This window comes from Eriocheir sinensis, chromosome 25, assembly GCF_024679095.1.
Source record: "Eriocheir sinensis breed Jianghai 21 chromosome 25, ASM2467909v1, whole genome shotgun sequence".
Lineage (NCBI taxonomy): Eukaryota > Metazoa > Arthropoda > Malacostraca > Decapoda > Varunidae > Eriocheir > Eriocheir sinensis.
In genome coordinates, this window is record NC_066533.1 from 13388637 (window position 1) to 13413434 (window position 24798).

The 24798-nt window shown below is 43.7% G+C and overlaps 1 protein-coding gene across 1 annotated transcript in view; it reads left to right on the top strand.

Annotated features, from left to right (window-relative positions):
- LOC127003635 (roundabout homolog 3-like) overlaps nt 1–24798 on the top strand; it is a 234694-nt gene that overhangs the window by 4052 nt on the left and 205844 nt on the right. Inside the window, exon 3 of the mRNA XM_050870544.1 lies at nt 4013–4121. Coding sequence (XP_050726501.1) covers nt 4013–4121 — 109 coding nt within the window. The remainder of the gene's footprint in view (nt 1–4012; nt 4122–24798) is intronic.

Here is a 24798-nt window from a genome sequence, read left to right on the forward strand (position 1 = left end):
ATCCTATCCATTACTTTTCCTGTTGGTTGTAGAGATCACTGTAGTAGTTCTGCTTCCATTTGACTTTTCACCACATCAGGGAAACCAAAAACAAAACTTACTCATCCATCAACAAACTTTTAGGAGCTGCATGTTTTTCCATTCTGTTTTTTTAATATTTTTTTTTAGTTGGGAAGGAGAATGGAGTTATGGTGTTTTTTTGTCCCTGTTTTTTTCTTCTGCAGTGATTTTTTTCCTTCTCCATTACCTTTATGTTCTCACTAGCAAATGCCGAAGGTCAGAGATTAGGGTAGAATTCGTAATCAGTTAATATATATATAGAGAGAGCGAGCGAAAAAGAGAGCGCTTACATGAGCTCGATTAATTACAATGCAGTCTTTTTATATCCTTGTTTCCCCCCCCCCCCCTTTTTTTTTGTATCCCCTTCCTATGCAGTCCCTTTTAAATCCTCTCCTACATTTTCCTTTTTTTTTTTAGGGTGAAGTATTTTTCCTCTCTTTTTTTCCTCTTGCTCTTTGTGCTTGTCCTTCACTGCTGCTTCCTCTGGTGTATAAGAAAAAGGTTACTGATAAAGTTTTGCTGCTGTTTACCTGTTCACTTACCTGTATGGGCTTGTGACTTGTGCCTTCATGCTTGTAGGGTAATTGTATGGATTAGGGGAGTGTGAGGAAGTTTGGTGATGGGGGATGCAGATTTGTAGACATTGAATTGTATTGGTTCTAGGGTTTGTTTACCTTACCTTACCTCACCTAACTCTTTATTTCTCTATTCTTTCTTTATTTATCTCACTTTATTTGCCTTATTCATTTTAGCTGTCATCTTTATTGGTACTAGGGTTATTTTCATTACCTTACCTCACCTCACCTAACTCACTCTTTATTTAGCTACGGTATTCTTTCTTTTTTTATTTATTTATCTCACTTTATTTGCCTTATTCATTTTAACTGTCATCTTTATTGGTACTAGGGTTATTTTCATTACCTTACCTCACCTCACCTAACTCACTCTTTATTTAGCTACGGTATTCTTTCTTTTTTTATTTATTTATCTCACTTTATTTGCCTTATTCATTTTAACTGTCATCTTTATTGGTACTAGGGTTATTTTCATTACCTTACCTCACCTCACCTAACTCACTCTTTATTTAGCTATGGTATTCTTTCTTTTTTTATTTATTTATCTCACTTTATTTGCTTTATTCTTTGTTTATTTTTATTTTTTTGTTGTCATCTTTATTGGTTCTAGGGTTTATTTTCCTTACCTCACCAAACTCACTCTTTATTTACCTATTTTTTCTTTATTTATTTATCTCGCTCTTTATTTGCCTTGTTCTTTTTTTATTCTTTTCAGCGGTCATTTTTTTTTCACTCCATGCAAACAACACACCGATTTTCATTTCACCTCACCCCACCTCACCTTACTCGCATTATTATTTCTTTTTTCTTTATTCTTCTCATTATCATCATTTAACTCCATGCAAACAACACACCAATTTTCACCTCACCTCACCTTTTCTCACCTGTCTCCATCTCATCTCTTTCACTATTATTTTCTTTACTCTTCTTCTTCTTATTCTCATTTCACTCACAAACATCAAACCAACACTCGCCTCACTCCTTACCTTACCTTTACACACCTTTCCTTACCTGTCCTCATCTCTCTATTCATTACTTTTTTCATTGTTATTATCATTACCATCACCCATTTACTCGCAAACAACAATCCAACCGTCAGTTCACTCCTCACATTCCCTCACCTCAGCTCACGTCACTCCTTCATTATATCGTCCCAGCATTCACCTCAACATTACGTAAGTGTCGTCCACGCCTCGTTCTGGGCCTTGTTTTCCCATCACGGTCGAGGCGATGGCGGGGGAGGCTCATAAAGAGAAGGGCGCAGCACCTGATGCTTCCCACAGCCAGCAGGGGAGGGATGAGGCAGGTAGAGGGAGGGAGGGAGAGAAAGGTAGATGTAGCAAAGGGGAGGGAAGGGTTGGTGGTGGTAAAGGGAGGTGAGGCAGGGAGATGAGCAGGTAGAGGGAGGAAGGTAGATGTAAGGGGAGGGAGAAAGGTAAACATTGTAAGGGAAGGGAAGGGTTGTGGTTGCAGGGGAAAGGTAGATATCATAAGGGAGGTGAGGCAGGTAGACGAGAAAGGGAAGGAGGAAAGGTAGATAAAGTAAGGGGAAAGGAAAGGTTTGTAGTGGAAGGGGAAAGGTAGATATTGTAAGGGAGGTTCGGGAGAGGTTGAAATTGAGGTGAAACAGGGAGATAAGCAGGTTGATGAAGGAGGGAGGGAAAGGGTAATGGTAAGGAGTTTATGGAGAAGGTAGGGAGTAATAAGAGAGAGAGAGAGAGAGAGAGAGAGAGAGAGAGAGAGAGAGAGGAAGAAAACAAGAAGAGAAACAAAACAATGAAAACCTTATAAACTACAATTAACGAAAAGTGCAAACGAACTAAACTAAACTAACGAGTATCTTATTAAAAGAAGAAAACAACAACAACAAAAAAGCAATAGTATGTAGTAAAACGATAAAACACATAGATAAAACAAATATAATAAAACAGTATAGCTTCGTTTAGTAAAGTATATAACCCAGCAGCGCAAAAGGACTTCATAACAAGTGACAATGCAATCCGGATGTAGCAGTGAGCCTAGTCGTGTTGGAACCTAACGTACGAACACACAGCGAGCCGAACTGAACGAAAGCCCGGTGCGTTGCATATCGGCGGAGTTTAATATTCATCGTCGGCGTGATGGGCTAAAAGTTAAGGCAAATGACGAAACGGGGAGCGATAGCGTCAGGGAAATAGAAAATGGATTGTGGATGACTATAACATGCATGGGAGATGGGAGGAGGGGGGTTAGGGGTAACTATTCATACATTTATTTATTTATCAGGGAAATAGAAAATGGATTGTGGATGACTATAACATGCAAAGAGGGGGGGATGGGAGGAGGGGGGATAGGGGTAACTATTCATACATTTATTTATTTATTAGGGAAATAGAAAATGGATTGTGGATGACTATAACATGCGAAGCGGGGGGATGGGAGGTGGGGGATTAGGGGTAACTATTCATACATTTATTTATTTATCAGGGAAATAGAAAATGAATTGTGAAGGACTATAATATAACATACGAATAGGAAGATGGGGTGAGGAGGAGGGGTTCAGGGGTAACTATTCCATTCATTTATTTATCAGGGAAATGGAAAGTGTATTGTTGGGGGTCTATAATATGACATGCAGAAGTTTTTTTTTGGGGGGGGGGGGGTAAGGAGAAGGGGGTAAGGGGTAACTATTCCATTTATTTATTTATCTGGGAAATAGAAAACGGATCACGGGGTTGGGACTTTTACACGTTTGAGGGGACACTGTTCTATTTTATTTATTTATTGGTACGTGGATCATTTTTGTCGCTCTCTCTCGGGCGTGTTAATTGAGGTTCGCAAAAGTTGACTGAGGAAAGAGGCTTAGAGATGTTAGGATGATTACGTGTGTTTGTTTGTGTGTGTGTGTCTGTGTGTGTGTGTGTGGCTTTGCGTATCGAGAGAGAGAGAGAGAGAGAGAGAGAGAGAGAGAGAGAGAGCAGAGAAAAGAAAGACAAGAGGAGGGAAAAAGGCAAAAATAAAAATAAAAATAGTAGTTATGAGAGAGAGAGAGAGAGAGAGAGAGAGCAATAAGACTGTGATCTGTCGACAAAGAGGGGAGTGTTTTTGCAAAGATAAACATAATAACTAGATGTAAGCTTTAATAAAGATGATGTGTGTGTGTGTGTGTGTGTGTGTGTGTGTGTGTGTGTGTGTGTGTGTGTTTAACCTTGTCTAGTCTTTCCAATAATGGTGTAACTGTTTTGACTAGTTTTACATATTTGAAACTACTACTACTACTACTACTACTACTACTACTACTACTACTAACCATACCAGCTAACCTTCCTAACACCACTAGCACAGCTCTCATACATCCACCACTAACCTCTCCCCTCTCCCTCTTTCTCTCTCCTCAGGGTGGATGTAGGGGAGTGTTGTGGAGTGCGGGTGGGGTGTGGAGGTGGAGAGAGCTACTACTACTACTACTGCCACTACTGCTGCTACCCGACGTGCTGGCTGATACAGGTAAAGTGTGGCTATGGTTATTGTTATCTACCTGTGTGTTTGTGTACCTGTGCGTGTTTGTGTTTGTGTCTATATTCGTTTAGTTATAAGAGTACTATTTGTTTTATTATTTTATTTTACTTATCTTCATTCTCTTTGTGGCTACGGTTATCTACCTGTGTGTTTGTTTACCTGTGCGTGTTTGTGTGCTTGTTCGCATATTCGTTTAGTCATAAGAGTACTATTTATTTTATTATTTTCTTTAACTTATCTTCATTCTCTTTGTTTGTGGCTACGGTTATCTACCTGTGTGTTTGTGTACCTGTGTTTGTGTGTGTTTGTGTGCTCCTGTTTGCATACTTGTTTGGTTATACGAATGTTTGATTTAATTATCATTTTTTCTTTATTCTCTGTTTCTGTATCTTTGTTCCTGTCTCTATATTACCTTCCTTTCCCTTTATTTTTATTCTTGTTTAGTTGTAAGAGCACTTTTTTATATTTTCTTTTATCTGTCTTAATTATCTTTCTATTTCTGTTTATCTTTGTTTCTGTCTCTATATTATTATTCTTTCGTTTTTTTTCCTTTTTCTTCTTTTCTTTCTCTCTTCGTGTCTTTTCATCTACCTAAATCATTCTGTGTATATCTCTTCTTCTCTCTCCTTCTCTCTTTCTCATTTTCTTTAACTGTCCTCTCTCTCTCTCTCTCTCTCTCTCTCTCTCTCTCTCTCTCTCTCTCTCTCTCTCTCTCTCTCTCTCTCTCTCTCTCTCTCTCTCTCTCTCTCTCTCTCTCTCCTTCCTTCTCAAATCTTCTTCCTTTTTCTACCTTCTCTTCCTCTTTCTTCTTTTCTTCTCCCTCTTCATTTTCTTCGTTATTCCGTCTCTTTTTCCCCATTTTCTTCCTTTTCCTCTTAATTTCCTCTTCCAACTCTCTCTCTCTCTCTCTCTCTCTCTCTCTCTCTCTCTCTCTCTCTCTCTCTCTCTCTCTCTCTCTCTCTCTCTCTCTCTATCTCTCTCTCTCTCTCTCTCTCTCTCTCTCTCTCTCTCTTCTCTCTCTCTCTCTCTCTCTCTCTCTCTCTCTCTCTCTCTCTCTCTCTCTCTCTCTCTCTCTCTCTCTCTCTCTCTCTCTATCTCTCGCGCTCTCTCTCTCTCTCTCTATCACACTCTCTCTCTCTCTCTCTCTCTCTCTCTCTCGTTCTCTCTCTCTCTCTCTCTCTCTCTCTCTCTCTCTCTCTCTCTCTCTCTCCTCTCTCTCTCTCTCTCTCTCTCTCTCTCTCTCTCTCTCTCTCTCTCTCTCTCTCTCTCTCTCTCTCTCTCTCTCTCTCTCTCTCTCTCTCTCTCTCTCTCTCTCTCTCTCTCTCTCTCCGGCTTTCAGGTAGTGAGGTCGTTCGAGGCAACTAAACGAGGAGGAGGATGACCGCAACGGGAGTGAGATGTCGAGGAAGAGGAGGAGGAGGAGGAGGAGGAGGAAGAGGAGGAGGCGGAGGCGGCGGAGCGTTGGGTTGGGAGGAGAAGAGGAGGGAAGATGAATATTGAAGGCGAAGCGAGAGAGAGAGAGAGAGAGAGAGAGAGAGAGAGAGAGAGAGAGAGAGAGAGAGAGAGAGAGAGTTTATTACTTATTCTGGTAGTTATTTATTTTTTTATTTTATTTCCTGGTTTGATATAATTTTCAGGACATATATTTATTTATTATTATTTTTCTTCTTTATTCTTTTATTTAGACTTGAACGTTATGAATAATTTGTCTGTGTTGTGTTTTACGGATTATTATTATTATTATTATTATTATTATTATTATTATTATAATTATTATTATTATTATGGCTGTAAAACTGTCTATGTATGTACTTTTTATCGATTTATTGACACGGTGTTGTTTTTATTACTATTTTTATTGCTGTTATTATTGCCATTGTTATTATTACTACTACTATTACGACTACTACTACTATCATTATTGCTGTTGTTGTTGTTGTTGTCGTTGTTGTTGCGTCACTCAGGTCACGCCCAGGCCATTCATCTCATGGAGTGTGACAAATGGGCAGGAGAGGGGGGAGGGGGTAGGTAGGGGAAGGATAGGTCATGGGGAGGGTGCTAGGGAGGGCAGGGGATGGAAGGGGCAGCAGGGAGGGAAGAGGGAGGTAGGGTAGGTGAGTTAGCAGGGGTAAGGGGGAGGGGCAGGGAGTAAGGTAGAAGGCAGGGAAAGGTAGAATGATGGGGTAGGTTAAGGGAAGGGTAGGTAGGGGATGGGGTGGGAGGGGAGGGAAGAGAGAGGGGAGATTAGGATGTGAAATGGAAGGATGATAGAGGAGGAGGGAAGAGAGGGGAGGAGGAAGAGGAGCGTGGGGAGTGGGGAGGATTTAAGATTTCGTGGGGAAGAAGTGGAGAGGTAGGGAAGGGGTGGGAAGGGAGGAGGAAATGGGGGATTGTGATTTGAAATGGAGGGATGATGGAGGAAAGAGGAAGTAAAGGAGAGGAGGCTTGAAGAGGTTTGTGGGAAGAGGAGGAAAGGGAAGGAAGGAAGGAAGGAAAGGGGGAGAGGAAAAAAGGTAGAAAGCGAAAAGGGGAAAAACTAGAGAAAATATAGGAGAGAGAGAGAGAGAGAGAGAGAGAGAGAGAGAGAGAGCGCATCCCATTTGTGTCACTCCTGATGGAAAAATTTATGAACGTGAATAATTGCCCTTTTTTAATATATGGAAACTGACTGACCATCATTTATCATTATCATCATCATCATCATCATCATCACTACCACCACCACCACCACCATCAATCAACATCATCATTATACAAGTACTCATTATTCTCACTCATCACCACCATCATTGTTACTCGCGTTAATGAGGAGAATGAGGCTTAATGAGCAAGGTAAGGGAGGAAGACAGGTAGGTAGGTTAGGTAATTGGATAGGTTGGTTTGGTAGGTAAGGTAAGGTAAGGGTGGGCAGGTGTGTGTTTGTTAGCGACCCAGGTGAGAGTTGTACAGGTGTGTTTGCTTTAGGTAGGGATGAAAGTATACGTATTGATAGGTAAGTAATTGGTTAGGTTGATACAGGTAGGTTAGGTAAGGCAAGGGAAGGGTGTGTAGGTGTGTTTGTTAGCGGCCCAGGTGAGAGTTGTACAGGTGTGTTTGCAATGCTTAATGAGATGTTATTAACGAGAAGATTACCGGGACTTTATTTGTTGTGTTGTTATTGATGTTTTGTCGATATCAGAGAGAGAGAATTCATGGTTGACCTGGCACAAAGCTAGAGGCGGAAACACACACACACACACACACACACACACACACACACACACACACACACACACACACACACACACACACACTTGCATTCGTATATCAAATTGTTATTCTTTTTCTTTTTTCCGCATTTCACTTCCGCAGTGTAACAAAATTGTGTGTGTGTGTGTGTGTGTGTGTGTGTGTGTGTGTGTGTGTGTGTGTGTGTGTGTGTGTGTGTGTGTGTTTTGTTTCTTTATTAATGTTTTTTCTTTTACTTTTTCTTCTTTTTGTCTTTTGTTTCATTTCTGTTGTCAATATTTTTTTTTTTTTAGGGTTAGCTTTTGTTTTTATTCCTTTACCTCCTCAATTCGTCCTCTTCTTCTTCTTCCTCCTCCTCCTCCTCCTCCTCCTCCTCCTCCTCCTCCTCCGTCATGAGCAATCTATCTCCCGGTCAGCTTATCTTCGTAGTTTCAAAAGTTTCTTCTTCGATCTCTTTTAGCATTCGTACGCCCCATCCCCCCCCTTCTCTCTCTCTCTCTCTCTCTCTCTCTCTCTCTCTCTCTCTCTCTCTCTCTCTCTCTCGTCTTTTCTTTCGTTCATTTTTCACTTCCTCTTCTTCTCGTTCCAAAAGTTTCGCCTCCAAGAAGTTTTTTTATGTTTCCTAACGCCGCTACTCTTCTTCTTCTTCTTTTTCTTCTTCTTCTTCTTCTTCTTCTTCTTCTTCTTTTCTTCTTCTTCTTCTTCTTCTCTACCTCAATTTTCTTCGAACTCAATTTTGAAAGTCATGCATTCTCTCTCTCTCTCTCTCTCTCTCTCTCTCTCTCTCTCTCTCTCTCTCTCTCTCTCTCTCTCTCCCCCTTTCTCGCTCGCTGAGGCATACAGGCTTATCTTTGTTCGTGAGTGTGTGTGTGTGTGTGTGTGTGTGTGTGTGTGTGTGTGTGTGTGTGTGTGTGTGTAATCCGGGACCAATGGAGAATTGCAACATTAGGGGGGGAAATTAGGTCACGTGATCGGGATAGGCCTATTCTGGTGGTGGTGGTGGTGGTAGTAGTGGTGATGGTGGTGGTGATGATTGTGGTGGTGATGATGGTGATGGAAGAAGAGAGAGAGAGAGAGAGAGAGAGAGAGAGAACACTAGGGTATCTCTCAACACACACACACACACACACACACAGTCACACGTCATACAAGGTTTCTTTTTCCTATTTTTCTCTCAAGATTCTGCCTCCTCCTCCTCCTCCTCCTCCTCCTCCTCCTCCTCCTCCTCTACCTCGATCGTTATTCCTCCTCTCTCCATTCCCTTAAATTGGCTGCTTCCTCTGACTTTCCTATTTCTCTCCACCTCCTCCTTTTTCCTCTCCTCCTGATGTCCCTCCTCCTCCTCTTCCTCTTTCTCCAACTTTCCTCTTCCTTCCCTTTCCCTCCTTTTACGCCTATTGCTTTTCCTCTCCTCCTATTCCTCTTCCTCTTCCTAATCATCATCATCATCATCGTTCTATTCCTTCTCGTCTCTCCCAACTTTCCTCTTCCTCTCCCTTTCATTTCCACTTTCTCCTCCCCTCCTCTTCCTCTTCCTCTTCCTCTTCCTCCTCCTAATCATCATCTTCGTTCTATTCCTTCTCGTCTATCCCAACTTTCCCCTTCCTCTCCCTTTCATTTCCACTTGCTTCCTCCTCTTCCTCCTCCTCCTCCTCCTCCTCCTGCCGGTGCTGTGTAATGGGCGTGGGCCACTGAGCCACCTGACAACCTGGCCAAACTTTTAATGAAAGGCTCGCCCTGTCACCACGACGGAATTACCAATGTGTGCTACCTCGCTCTTGTTCTTGTTCGCTAATAGCCCGCTCTGCCTCCCTGCCTCCCCTCCTGTCTCCCTCCCTTCCTTCCCTTCCGCCCTTATGTTCCTCCCTCCCTCCCGAGTGTCCCTCTCTCCCTCCCTCTCGTCCCCTTCCTCCTGTATTCCACCCCTCTGTTGCTCTCCTCTTTCGCATCCTCTACCTCTCTCGTTTCCTTCCCTTTCTGTCCCTTCCACTGTCTCCGTTCACTCTGTTTCTCCCTCCCTCTCTCCTTTTCTCATGTTCCTCTACCTTCCCTCTCTATCCCTTCCACTGTCTCCATTCTCTATGTTTCTCCCTCCATCTCTCCTTTCCTCTTCCCTCTCCTACGTTCCTCCCTTCTGTTCCTCTCCCCTCGTTTCCTTCCTTCTCCGTCCCTTTCACTGTTCGACCATTTACAGCCGCCTCTGCTTCTATCGTGAGCGTTCTAAGTGTTGCATCATCTGAGGTTCATGCTGATCAAGTAGCAATAACAATGTGGTTCTCAGAGTTCTTAGTTGTCTCTCTCACGACCCGCCCATATGGTTAACTTGTGGTGCTCTCTTGGTTTCTCCCTCTCCCCTCTCTCCCCTCTCTTCTGTTACTCCCTTCTCCCCTTCTCTTTCGCGTCCTCCTCCTTCCCTCCTTTCATTCTCTTCTTCCTCTCTGTTCCTCTCTCCGTCTCCCTCTCTCTGCCCTTTCTATGTTCCTCCCTTCTCCCCTTCTCCTCTTCCTTTCCTCCTTTCTTTCTCTCTAGTTCTTTCATTCGCTTCCTTCTCCCTGTTCTCTCTCCGTCTCCCTCTCTTCCCTTTCTCATGTTCCTCCTTTCTCTCCGTCTCCTCTTTCCCATTCTCTTCCTTCCCTCCTTTCTTTCTCTTCCTCCTCCCTCTTCCTCTCTCCATCTCCCTCTCTCCCCTTTCTCATGTTCCTCCCTTCTCCCTTTCTCCTCTTACGCATCCTCTTCCTTCCCTTCATTCTTTCTCTCTTGTTTTCTCCCTTCTTCCTCTCTTCCTTCCTTCCTTCTTTCTGTCCCTCTTCCTTCCTTGTTTCCTTGTTTCCCCTTTGGTTTATGTTTCCTTTTTCTCCCCCTTTTCGCTTGTCCTCCTCTTCCTCTCTTCTTCCTTTTCTCTCTCTCTTTCTCTCTCTTTGTCCCTTTCTCTTTCTTTTTACTTCATCCGCTTCTGTCTTTTTCTTATTCCTCTTTTTCTTATTTTCTTTCTTTCCAGTTCTCTCTTATCTTCTTTCTCTTCCTTTCCTCTGATGCTTCTTCCAACTTTCCTTTCTCTCTCTCTCTCTCTCTCTCTCTCTCTCTCTCTCTCTCTCTCTCTCTCTCTCTCTCTCTCTCTCTCTCTCTCTCTCTCTCTCTCTCTCTCTCTCTCTCTCATTCGTTCTTTCATCCTATTTTCCTCTCCAGTCCTTTTCCCAGACCAGTCCTTCCCTCCTCCTCCTCCTCCTCCTCCTCCTCCTCCTCCTCCTCCTCCTCTTTTTCCTCCTCTTCTTCCTCCTCCTCCTCCTCCTCCCCTTCGTCCTCCTCCTTGTCGTCATCGTTCTCCTCTCCTCCCCTTTCTTGTCGTTGTCGTTCTCTCCTCCTCCTCCTCCTCCTCCTCCTCCTCCTCCTCCTCGGCTCAGGTGGTGTATTATTGGCCAGTAACTTGCTGCTGATTGGCTGCATGCTGATGAGGAGGAGCCAATCCCAGCAGAGCATTGTGGACCGGCTGCTCGTGATGGGACCTGACCTCACCTGACCCGACATGACTTGGCCTAACTTAATCTAACCTGACCTGGCATTCACCTAACTTGACATAACGGAAGCTTAACTCTGCGTAAGGCGAAATACGAACTTAATCAAACCATATATTCTTAGCTGACTGTATATAACTTAGTCTAACTTGACCTGGCATTCACCTAACTTGACATAACGTAAGATTAACTCTGCGTAAGGTGAAATATTAACTTAATCAAACCATTTATTCTAAGCTAACTAAACCTGACGATATATGTAATGGGTGTGGATTCAAGATCAATGGATGTGTGTGAGGGGATGAAGGTGGATGGGTGGATGTGTGGACTCTTGTTAGAAAGGGATAAAGAGAAAATAAGAATGGAAAGAAAGGAATAGAAGGGTATAACTAATCTAACATATCGTGACACCACCTAACTTGGCATAACTTAATCTAACCTGACCTGGCATTCACCTAACTTGACATAGCGTAAGATTAACTCTGCGTAAGGTGAAATACTAACTTAATCCAACCATTTATTCTAAGCTAATCCAACCTGACTGTATATAACTTAATCTAACATATCGTGACACCACCTAACTTGACATAAGGTGACCTAACTGAACCTAACCTAACATTACCTAACTTAACCTAACCTCCTCATCTAACCTAACCTTTCCTAACCTCACTTCACCCAACCTAACCTCTACTTCTAACCTTATCTAACCTAACTTAACCTAAACTCTCCTCACCTAACTTGACCTTACTAACTTCACCTAATCCAGTTTCTACTTTACCTAACCTAACCTCACCTAACCTAACCTAACCTAACCTAAACTCTACTTCTCCTAACCTCACCTAACCTAACTTAACCTAAACTCTATTCGCTTAACTTAACATTAACTAACCTCACCTAATCCAATTTCTACTTCACCTAACCTCACCTCACCTAACCTAACCTAACCTCTACGTCTCCTAACCTCATCTAACCTAACCTAACCTAACCTCTCGTCACCTAACTTAACCTTAACTAACCTCACCTAATCCAATTTCTACTTCACCTAACATCCCCTAACCTAACCTAGCCACCCCTTCCTAACCTAAACTAACCTCTACTTCTCCTAACCTCATCTAACCTAACCTAACCTAACCTCTCCTCACCTAACTTAACCTTAACTAACCTCACCTAATCCAATTTCTACTTCACCTAACATCCCCTAACTTACCTAATTTACCTCACCCCTTCCTAACCTAACCTAACCTCCCCTAACCTCACTTTACCTTACCTTACCTCCCCTAACCTAACCTGGCCTAACCTCCCCTCACTTCACTTTATCTTACCTAAACTCCCCTAACCTAACCTCATCTAACCTGGCCTAACCTCCCCTCCCTCACCTCATCTCATCTCACTTTACCTTACCTTACCTTACTTCCCCTAACCTAACGTAACCTCACCTAACCTGGCCTAACCTCACCTCACCTAACCTAACCTCCCCTCCCTCACCTCACCTAACCTTACCTCACCCCCAGGTCATTCAATTCCCTCTCGACACGAATCAGAATCAGAGAGACGCTTTCGACAGGTGTAAAACGAAGGTCAGTTAATCAGGGGAGACAGGTGAATGGCAGGTGATAAATCTAATTAATCAGCTACGACATAATGGACACGGCACCAAAAGACTGCCTGAAGGACGGAGATAAACGGCCCAGGGGAGGGAGATTACCTGTTAATTAGCCGGAACCTGGTGCATGATGGGAATTCGGACAGGTGAGAGGAAGGAGCAGGCAGGTGGGCAGATGAATGGAGCTAAAGGTGACAGGTGGAGCAGATGGAAAGTAGGAATGGAAGATTGAAGAAAATTAGAAGTTAGAATAGGAAAAAGGAGAAAAAATAGGCAGGTAGGCAGGTAAATGAATCGAAAGTGGTTAGGTATAAGAGATGGAAGTGAAAATAATGGAAGAAATAGAGGAAGAATGTTATAAGAAAGAAGAAGAATAGAAGAATGAAGCAGAAAAAATAAGCAGGTAGGCAGATGAATGGAGGTACAGGTGACAGACAGGTGGAGAATATAGGACTAGGAATAGAAGTGAAAGTAATAGAATAGAAATAGAAAACAAAATAATAGAAGAAGTAGAGAAATAAGGTTATAAGAAACAAGAATAGAAGAAGGAAGAAGAAAAAAAGTAGACAGCTGGGCAGGTAAATTGAGAGAAAGGTGACAGGTGTAAAAAATGAAAGTGAGGATGGAAGTTGAATAAATTGAAGAAGGAAAAAGAAGAAATAGATGAGCAGAAGGAGGTTGGAGGAAAAAAGAGAATGACTAAGCAGGTGGGCAAATGGATGTAAAGATGATTTTATGAAGAGAAAAAACAACGAACAGAAATTAAGGGAAAAAATGGGAAAAGAAAAAAAATAGTAAAAAAAATGAAAAACAAAAAAAAAGATAAAAAGAAAATAATAAATAAGCAATAGGAAACCAAAGTAAGAAAAAAGTAAAGAAAAGAAACTAGAGCAAGAAAATGTGAAAAAATGAAGTAAAGAAATTAAACGAGAACTTGAATAATAAAAAATGAAGAAAAACAAATATAATGAACGACCGAATAGGAATAATAATAATAATAAAAAAAAAAATCGAAAAAGTAAGAAAAAAGAAAAAAAAGGACCTTTATCTAATTTGTTTACTTGTTTATTTACTTACTAATTTGTTTGCTGATCTTTTCCCTTTGTGATTAGGATAAAATTACAGACCCAGCCGTGTGTGTGTGTGCGTGTGTGTGTGTGTGTGTGTGCGTGTGTGTGTGTGTGTGTGTGCTTTGAAATTAGAGTTATTAGGCTTATAGGGTCGCTGGTGATGGTGGTAGCAGTGGTGGTGTTGGTGGTAGGGGTGGTGGTGATGGTGGTAGGGGTGGTGGTGATGGTGGTGGTTAAATTTGCTGTTTGTGTATGTGTGTGTGTTTGTTTGCCGTCAGTGTGTGTTGCTACGGGGGTGATTCTGGTACTGTTTGCTTTGCCTGATGTTTATGTGTTTGTAGTAGTAGTAATAGTAGTAGTAGTAGTAATAGTAGTAGTAGTAACACCAACACCAAACAAAAACGAAAACAAAACAAAACCAACATCTTCTGAAGCCCCCCCTAGAAAAACAAACCCAAAAGAAAACGAGGCTACGAAGACGGTGGTCGCGTGCCCGCTAATAACGACGAGGAAACAATAAACGCCGTAATACATGACAAAAAGAAAGCTATAAACGCCACAATTAGAGACGGGCTGGCACTAAGCTGGTGATGGCGTTTATTATTATTGTTGTTTCTCTCTCTCTCTCTCTCTCTCTCTCTCTCTCTCTCTCTCTCTCTCTCTCTCTCTCTCAAGAAAATAGTTTGTCTTATTATTTTCTTTTGTTTTGGAGGCGATTGGAGAGAAGGGGGGAGGGAAGGGGAAGAGGATGAGAGGGAGGAGAGGAAAGGGGAGAGAAAGGGAACGCTGGGGAAGGAAGGGAAGGAGGAGGTAGAGGAGGGGAAGATAGGGGAATAGGGGAAGGAGGAGGGAAAGGAGGGGAAGGTTGAAGAAAGAAGGGGGAGGTAAGGGAAGAAGGAGGGGAGAAGGGGAAGGAGGGAAAGAGAGGAGCGGAGGCTGGGGAAAGTGAGGGGAGGGGTGGGGAAGGAAGAGGGAAAGTTAAGGGAAGAAGGGGAAGGTTGAAGAAAGAAAGGGAAGGTAAGGGAAGGAGGGGAGAAGGGGAAGGAGGGAAAGAGAGGAGGGGAGGCTGGGGAAAGTGAGGGGAGTGGTGGGGAAGGAAGAGTGAAAGAGGAGATTTGAGAGGGTGAGGGAAGGTGGGGGAGGTTGGGGAAAGTGAGGGGAGTGGTGGGGAAGGAAGAGGAAAAGAGGAGGAGATTTGAGAAGGTGAGGGAAGGTGGGGGAGGTTGGGGAAAGTGAGGGGAGGGGTGGGGAAGGAAGAGGGAAAGAGGAGATTTGAGAAGGCGAGGGGAAGGTGGGGGAGGTTGGTAAGGAGGAGGGAAGAAAGAGGGGGAAGCTTGGGGAAGGAGGGAAAGATAAGGGGGGAGGCTGGGGAAAGTGAGGGGAGGGGTGGGGAAGGAAGAGTGAAAGAGGAGATTTGAGAAGGCGAGGGGAAGGTGGGGGAGGTTGGTAAAGGAGGGGAAGGTGGGGTGGGGAGGTGATGGGGTGTGGGGGTTTTCGGTGTTACATTAATCCGCTTCAGAACCCTCGTGTGGGGGATCAGATTCTGTTTGTTGGGTGAAAAGAGGATCGGGATGCAAATATTAGGATTACAATGAATAGATATGAAGAGGTGGAGGAGGAGGAGGAGGAGGACTTGGAAGAGGAGGAGAAAGAATAAGAAAAAAACGAAAAGAACGACTGAGAACAAGAAACAACGGAAAAACAATTCAAGCAAAGCGATGCCATACCGACATAGGCAGGAGCTATTTCTCGAATAGGGTTGTTCGCCACTGGAACAGCCTTCCTGCAGAAGTGGTTAGCGCAGAGAGCATCAACTCCTTCAAGAAACGCATTGATCGCCACTTTGCTGCAACGGGAGTGAACTGAACATATCCAAGAGTAGGTGCACAATCCCTCTCATCCTTGTCTCCCCCTCTCCCTTCATTATATTCCAAACCCCCTTCCCTCGCTCCCCTCTTCCCCCTCCTTCCCTCCCCTCTCTCCCTCCCCCTTCTCCCCTCTCCTCCCCTCTCCTTCATCCTGGTATTGGCAACATTGAAACTCACCTGATAACTTAATGAACTCGGGACTTCAAAGCTTACCTGTGTGTGCGTGCGCGCGCGCGCGCGTGCGTGTGTGTATGTGTGTGTGTGTAATGATTAATTAAGGTGTGAAACGGAGAAACGGGAGAAACACCTGAGCTTCCTGTCTTCTTCACTCGAGGAGGAGGAGGAGGAGGAGGAAGAGGAGGAGGAGGTGGAGGTGACGGCGTGTAAACATTGCCACCTATCCATCACACACGCAAAGAAAATATTTACAAACACACACACACACACACACACACACACACACACACACACACACACACACACACACACACACACACACACACACACACACACTTCCGACACCTTCCACGCCACCATAACTTAGCTCCTCCTCCTCCTCCCTCCCCCCCTTTCTCACTCCTTAGCCAGGTAAAGAGAAGAGGAGGGGAGGGGAAGGAGTTAGGAGGGGAAGCATGTTTAGAGAGAAGGGAAGGAAGGGGGGGGGAGAGGAGAGAGGGGGAGGAGGTGAGGAAGAAGAGGGGGGAGGGGGGAAGGGGGGAGGTGAAGTTATTATCCTAATTTCCCCAGGTGAGTCTTGTAACACCTGAGGGAGGCTTTAAAGGGCGGCCGGTGAGTTGCTTACCTGGAGGAGAATGAGGAGGAGGAGGAGGAGGAGGAGGAGAGAGAAGAAAAATAGGTGGCCTCCTCTTCTGCTTTTTTTCTTAACAAGCTGTGAATATTTTTTTTTTTCGGTATATATTCTTTCACTTTTTTTTCTCCTTTTTTTCAGCTTCTTTTTCATTTGTACTTTTTCTTTTTCTCCTTTTTTTCATCTTCTTTTTCATCTTCTACTTCTTCTTCTTCTTCTTCTTCTTCTTCTTCTTCTTCTTCTTCTTCTTCTTCTTCTTCTTCGTCCTCGTCTTCGTCTTCGTCTTCGTCTTCGTCTTCGTCTTCGTCTTCGTCTTCGTCTTCGTCTTGTTCTTGTTCTTCTAAATATACAGGAAAGGAGGTGGAGGAGGCGAGGAAAGAAGAAAAAAATAGGAGGAGGAGGAGGAGGAGGAGGAGATAATTACCGATACTATTCGCGCAAAAAAAGGAGACCAAGACACCAAAGAAAAACAACACAAACAAAACAAAAGAAAACAAAAAAAAAAAAAACTCACCACCCAATTTCTCCTCCTCGTCTCATGAAGATCCGAGAAGACAAAACAAAAACAAGCAAACAAACAAACAAACAGAAAAAATGTAGTGTTTTGTTCCCGAAGTGTCGATACGCAATTCCTTAGAGAGAGAGAGAGAGAGAGAGAGAGAGAGAGAGAGAGAGAGAGAGAGAGAGTCAATTTCTACCACTTGTCTCAACATCGGAGACACATGATACCGCGCGCACACACACACACACACACACACACACACACACACACACACACACACACACACACACACACACAAGCAAGACTGTTTACATAACCCCGAACATTTAACTAAACAAACACATAAACACACAAACCCAACGAATGAAAACAAGAGTGCAACGAAGACTAACACAGCCTCCTCCTCCTCCTCTTCCTCCTCCTCTTCCTCCTCTTCGTCCTCTTATTCACAAACATCTCCTGACGTCATTCCTTCGCCTGATTGTGGCCTCTTGAGAACAGGCCACGTTTTGTTTGAAGTTAAGCTCCTCGCCGCGTGCCCTGCCTCTAAATAGGTGGGGCGGAGGGACGGAAGGAGAGGGAGGGAGGAGAGAGGAAAGAGGGAGAACGGATAGACGGATAGCGGAGGAATGGATGAAGGAGGTGGAAGCGGGTGGAAGTCAGAATGCTTATGTGGAGAAGACAAATTAGTATGAGGGAGGGAAGGAGAGGGAGGGATGAGAGATGAGAGAGGGAGAACGGATAGACGGATGGAGGAGAAGAAGAAGGAGGAAAGAGTCAGGAATCCGTGTGGTAGAGAAGGATGGAGGGAAGGAAGGAAAGGGAGGGAAGGGATGATAAAGATGGAGAAATTACAGGAAAATGAAGAAAAGGAGATGGTCAGAAATGCTTTTTAACGTAAAGGAGAGCAAATAGGAGGGAAGAAAAGAGAAGAATGAAGGAGGAGGAGGAGGAGAAATGGATGAAGGAGGAGAGGGTCACGAAGGAGAATATATGAGCCAAAAGTTGAATAAGTAAGAAGGAAGGAAGGAGGGAAACAAGAATAAGGGATGAGGGATTAAAAGATAGAGAAATAATAGAAGGATGTAGGAATAGGAGGAATTGATGATGAAGGAGAAGGAAGTCAGATAAAAAGGAAGGAGAATGGGGAAAGGAGAGGAAGGATGATAAATGAAAAGACGTAGAAATAATAGAAGAATGAAGGAATAGAGTAATGGATGAAGGAGGAATGGAATCAATGGAAGAAAGAGGAGGAGGAGGAAGAGGAAGAGGAGGAGGTCAGGAATGCTAATGTGCTACCGAATGAGAACAAAGAAGAGGAGGAGGAAGAGAAAGAGGAGGAGGAGGAGGAGGATAAAACAGAGTGAGAAGGAGAAAGAGAGAGAGAGAGAGAGAGAGAGAGAGAGAGAGAGAGAGAGAGAGAGCATGTGGTATGTGTTGAATACGTCCATTGAAGGAACACAGTGTTGCCAATAGCGTGTCCCGGCAGAGGCATGCTTGTAGAGTCCTTTGTTTCCTCCTCCTCCTCTTCCTCTTCCTCCTCCTCCTCTTTATCCTCTTCCTGTAGTATACAATCATCCTTAACCGCCTGCTCCCCCTTCCTCCTCCTCCTCCTCTTCCTCCTCCTCTTCCAATACTACAACTTCGCTATTTCTTTTGTTTCTCCTCCTCCTCCTCTTCTCTTCTCTTCCTCCCCCTTTTATTTCGTCGTTTCTATTCCTCTTTTTCTTCCTCTTCCTCCTCCTCTTCTCTTCGCTTCCCTTCCTCCCCCTTTTATTTCGTCGTTTCTATTCCTCTTTTTCTTCCTCCTCCTCCTCCTCCTCTTGACTCCCCTGTGCCATCTCCTCCTCATCTCCCTCCTCTCCTCCTCCTTTTTCCCTTTTCTCTGTCAGTTTCCCGTCCTTGTCTTTCTACTCTCGTTTTCTTTATTTCTTCTTTCTCTTGATATTTCTGTACCATTATCATCGTCTCCTTCTCCTTCTCCTCTTTTCTCTTGCCCCCCTCTCTTCACCTCCTCTTTTTTAATCCTTCTGTTCCTTTTTCCTTATTATTCGTCTTTCCATTCTCTCCTTTTCTTCCTCCTTCTCTTCCTCGTTATATTTGTCTTTTCATTCCTCTTTTTCCTCATATTTCTCATCCTTTTCTTCTTCGGTTAATTTGTTTTTCCATCCCTCATTTTCTTCCTCCTTTTTATCCTTCTCTTCCTCTTTATATTCGTCCATCTATTCTTCTTTTTCCTCCTCCTTTCTCATCCTTTTTGTTCTTTGTTCAATTTGCTCTTCCATTTCTCTTTTTTTTCCTCTATTTCATCCTTTTCTTCCTTTTTTATTCGTCTTTCCATCCCTCATTTTCTTCCTTCTTTCCTTCTTTGTTTAACTTGTCATTCCATTTCTCTTTTTCTTCCTCTTTCTCATCCTTTTCTTCCTTTTTTATTCGTCTTTCCATCCCTCATTTTCTTCCTTCTTTTTTTCCTTCTCTTCATCTTTATATTTGTCTATCTATTCTTCTTTTTCCTCCTCTTTCTTTGTTTAACTTGTCTTTCCATTTCTCTTTTTCTTCCTCTTTCTCATCCTTTTCTTCCTTTTCTATTTGTCTTTCGTTTCTTTCTCTTCCTTCTGTACTTCCACAACCTTATCCTTTTCCTCTCCCCCCCCTCAGCTCCCCCCCTTCCTCCTACCACAACCGCCGCCACCACAACAATTTTGGTCTCAATGATTTTCCTCGGCTCTTTGTGTGTTATTTATGCGTCGAGTCGCTGCCGTTCATCAAATGGGATTAGTTTAGCGTTTATCGGCATTTGGTGGTGTTTATTGCCTTGTGGGTAATTAGCGGGGGCGGGGGAGGGGGGGGGAAGGGATTTATAGGGAAAGGGGGGTGGAAGGTAGGAAGGGGAGGAGGGGAGGTGTAGGGAAGGTGTATATTTTTTTTAGTTTTTTTTGTGGGGTTGGTAATCAGTTTCCGGGTGTATGATTAGCTAGATTTGTGTGTGTGTGTGTGTGTGTGTGTGTGTGTGTGTGTGTGTGTGTTTGGAGTATGTGTTGGTGAGCGTTGAATGTCTCTTTTCTCTGTAGCTTATCTATGTGTGTGTGTGTGTGTGTGTGTGTGTGTGTGTGTGTGTGTGTGTACAGGTTAGGTGAGTGTTGAATATCTCTCTCTCTCTCTCTCTCTCTCTCTCTCTCTCTCTCTCTCTCTCTCTCTCTCTCTCTCTCTCTCTAGGTTATCTGTGTGTGTGTGTGTGTGTGTGTGTGTGTGTGTGTGTGTGTGTGTGCTCTCTGACGAACCAATTCCCGATTTTGACGCGGTTACCGATCGAGATTCAATTCCCGAAGAAGAATTTCCTCCTGACGAACCAATGCCCGGAGGAGGAAGCCACGTGTAGGGGCGGCGAGCGGGGCCAACAACAACAACAACAACAATAACAACAACAACAATGATAATAACAATAACAATAAAGAAGAAGAAAAAAAAGAGCAACAACTACTACTACTACTACTACTACTACTACTACTACTACTACTACCACCATAAGAACTATAATTACCGCGAAGGCATCAACAACATAAATAACTAACATCATTAACATCAATAATAATAATATAGATCATCATCATCATCATCATCATCATCGCCATAACAACATCAGAAGCAAAGGTCAAGGGTGAGAGAGAGAGAGAGAGAGAGAGAGAGAGAGATGGCATTAAACCTCCCACATTTTCTCGTGAAGTAACAACAGCGCAGAGTTAACACAATCACGTATCTATTTCCTCTTTCCCCTTTCCCTTCCTCTCTCCCTATCTCCCTATTTCCTCACCCTTTTTCCCTCCCCACCTCCCTCCCTCCTCACCTCCCTCCCTCCCTCCCTCTCAGACGCTTTTCGCTCTCACAACAAATATTTTCAAAGACCACAAAAGAGATTAGTCTGGATCGCTGGAGTGCTTTTTTTTTTTATATATATTCAGAGTGCAGAAGCCTTGTCAGACGATCACTAGGCTCATAAAACTACCCGTGGAAATACTAACATCACAACCTCTACGAAAGCCTTACCAACAAATAAATATGAGAAAGGAACCCCTGAAACTGAGAGAATTGGATCACTTACTATTCTGTCACATATGTCTCAGAAAAACCCTTGTCATACCATCACTAGACCCGAAAACTACCCATGGACACACCCCACAACCACCTCAACGAAGCCTTACCAACAAATATGAGAGTAACCCCTGAAACTGGGAATAGTGGACCAGTCTTACTTTTCTTTCACATGTCTCTTTCACATTTACGGTGGAGAAAAAGCCTCGTCAAACTGTCACTAGACCCGTAAAACCACCCATGGACACACCCACAACATAACCGCTACGACGGCCTGACCACCAAATATGAGAGAGTAACCCCTGAAACATGTCTCTTTCACATTTACGGTGCAGAAAAAGCCTTGTCAAACCCTCACTAGACCCGTAAAACCACCCTCAACACACCCACAACAAACCCTACGATAGCCTTACCAACAAATATGAGAGAGTAACCCCCTCATGAAATCCAATCTCACCATCTCTTTCACACACACACACACACACACACACACACACACACACACACACACACACACACACACACACACACACACACACACGTTGATAACTCTTTTACCTTTAACTTCACCGCCCAGAGGAGAGAGTTCCCATTAACCAACCAGCTGGCGCCTGCCGTTTACGAGTATATACAAACACACGCACACACAGACATAGACACACACACTCTCGCATATTCACTCACGCCGCCTTTTGTTGCCCGGCGCGTCCTGATCTATGCAAATTAAACCTTTCATCTCCATGGACGCGAGGTAATAATATTTGCGACGCCTGATAGATGCTGCTGGCCGAGAGAGAGAGAGAGAGAGAGAGAGAGAGAGAGAGAGAGAGAGAGAGAGAGAGATTCGTGTTTTTTCATATATTTTCCACCTCAGATTTTTTTTTTGTATTAATATTGAAGGCGTTGCAGAAAGACATTTTTTATTTTATTTTCCGGTTAACGTTTATTTCTCATTATTACCAAAAAAGAAAAAAACCGAAGACAATTTTTTACTCATTATCATAAAAACAAACGCCTATTTTTTTTGCTCATTACTACCAAAAAAAAAAAAAAAAAAACTTGAACACTTTTTTTGGCGCAATTGGTCCCTTTTGGTAAGTCCGTCAAAGGGACTTACCAAGAGAGAGAGAGAGAGAGAGAGTGTGTGTGTGTGTGTGTGTTCCAGGGTGGGTTAGTTCGTTAGTTCGTCGGTTTGTTGGTTAGTCTTGCGTTGCCTCAAAATCTTTCTCGCATCAGTTCAGTCTCCGCGGCTCTGTTACCTTAATTAACCTCTCCGGCAGGTGTGTGTGTGTGTGTGTGTGTGTGTGTGTGTGTTTTCGTTCATGTTTTTCGCTTTTTCATGCTTTCTTTAGTTTCTCTCTCTCTCTCTCTCTCTCTCTCTCTCTCTCTCTCTCTCTCTCTCTCTCTCTCTCTCTCTCTCCATTAATTCGACTGTGGTATAAAAAAAATTACGTTCATTGAATTTGGTTTGAATGGCTCTTGTATTACACACACACACACACACACACACACACACACACACAGTACAGACAAATGCGCACGTGTATATGTTTATTTATGAGTGTGCGTGTGGGTTTATGTGTGCTTGTGCGTGTGTGTGCGTGCGTGTGTGTGTGTACTTCCCCCCCCCTCCCCTCTCTTTCTGTCATAATGGGTGTTAGTGAAGGGGTGAAAATGATAGACACACACACACACACACACACACACACACACACACACACACACACACACACACACACACACACACACACACACACACCGTCCGTAACCTTTCTTTGATTTTCCTCATTAATTATTTCACGTTCTCTCTCTCGCAGGTAAGTTGATGACGTCACTGGCCCAGGTGTGTGAGAGAGCGAGAGAGGCCATCAAGGGACGACGACGACAGGTGAAGGTAAAAAGATCTGGACCATTAAAAAAAAAGTAAATGTGATGAAAAGGAAAGTTAAAAAGTAAAAAAAAGTAAAAGTAATAAAGTAAAAAAAAGTAAAAAAGTAAATAAGTAAAAATGATGAAAAGGAAAGTATTAAAAAAGTGAGAGAAAAAAAAAACTTGTGGTGTGGAGACATTGATTTTAGAGCGCGGAAAAAAAAAGAAAAAAAAGAGAGGAAAGTTAAGGGGAAGAGAAGGGGGATTAGAAGGGGATCAAGAGGAGAAAGAGGAAGTAAGAGGGAGGGAGATAAGAAACGAGAAAGGTGATGGGGGGAAAAAGAGGAAGTGAGATTTGAGAAGAAAGAGGCGAAGGGTGAAGAAAAAAGAGGAAAGGAAGAGATAGAAAGTGAGGACATAAGAGGAAAGAGAAGAGGGATGAATAAAAAGAAAGAGGAAAGGAAGGGAAATAAAGGAAAGCTAAGAGAAGTATAAGAGAAAAGATGAAAGAAGAAAAAGAAGGGAAAAGGAAAGGGAAGAAAGGAGAGCTAAGAGAAGTATATAAGAGGAAAGAAGAAGAAAGAGAAGGGGAAAGAGATGAAGAAAGGGGTTGAGGGAAAGGGGAATAAGTGAAACGAAGAGGGGTAATAAAGAGGATAGAGGATAGGGAAGGAGAAGAGGAGAAGAAAGAGGGTGAAAAGAGAGGAAAAAAGGAAGAGAAAGTGGAGGAAAGAAGGGGATTGAAGGATAGGGAGGAAGAAAAAGAGGAGAGAGAGAGAGAGAGAGAGAGAGAGAGAGAGCCGCCTCCGCCTCCGCCTTCCTCTTAAGAACCATTTCTAGTGCAACGCAAATACTTTAACCAATTTGAGGGAGCGTAAGTGAAGGGGGAAAGAAGGGGGGGGGGGGGAGGGAGGCCATTAGTGGTGGTGATGCAATTAACCCAGAGCATGTAGGCGCTAATGGGTGGGGGGTGGGAGGGAGAGGGAGGGAGGAAAGAAGGGAGGAAGGGAGCGGTAAGAAAGGTTTAGTTGGGTAGGAAGGAAGGGAGAGGAGAGAGATGGAGGGAGGAACGTAGGAACGGAGTGGGATAAAGGGAGCGAAAGGAGGAAGGGAGGGAGAGGTAAGAAGGGAGAAAGGTTTGAATATGTAGAAAAGAAGAGAAGGGAGAAGTTAAGAAGGTAGGGAGAAAGGAAAAGGCACGGAGGGAAAAATGAAGGGTAAGGGAGAAAGGGAGGGAGTGAGAGAGAAAAGAAGGGAGAAAGCTCTGCATGGGTAGGGAAGAAAAGAAAGGAAGGGAGGAGAGAGGTAAAGAAGGCAGGGAGGGAATGGAGGGAAGGAAACATAAGAAGAAAGGGAGGGAGAGATGAAGGAAGAAGGGAGGTAAAGATGGTAGGAAGGGAGGGAAGAGGAGGTAAGGAGGGAAAAGGAAGGGAATGGAAGAAGGGAGGATGGTTTACTTGGAGAGAAAAAAAAAAGGGAGAGATATAAGGGAGAAGAAAATAAAGTAGGAAGAGAAGGAGAAAGAGAGAAAGGATAAAGAAAGGGAAAGGAAGAAGGGAGATAAAGGCAGGAGGTAAGAAGGGAGGGAAGGGTAATGAGGAGGAAGGGAGGGAAGGGAAGGGAGGGAAGGGAGGAGTTGAGGTAAGCATTTTCTCCTCTTTATTTGTTCCTCCCTCCTCCTCCTCCTCCTCCTCCTCCTCCTCCTCCTCCTCCTCCTCCTTCCATTCCCTTTGTATTGTTTTCTTGTTTTGTTTTTCCTTCATGGGTTTGTTTTCCCTTGTGTGTGTGTATGTGTGTGTGTGTGTGTGTGTGTGTGTGTGTGTGTGTGTGTGTGTGTGTGTGTGTGTGTGTGTGTGTGTGTTTTACGGGTCACCTTGCATGGTCGCGTTTTATTCTCTCTCTCTCTCTCTCTCTCTCTCTCTCTCTCTCTCGATGTTCTGTTTGTTCTTGCGTTCCTTTTAATCCCTGACCCTTTGAGAGAGAGAGAGAGATGAGGCTCGAGTTGGAAATGAGGGGAGGGGAGCGATGGGGAGGGGAGGGGGTAGGGGTGGGGAGGGGAGGGGTGGGGAGGGGAGAGTTCAACTTATGTATTCGTGGGGAGAAGTCGTGCGTTAAA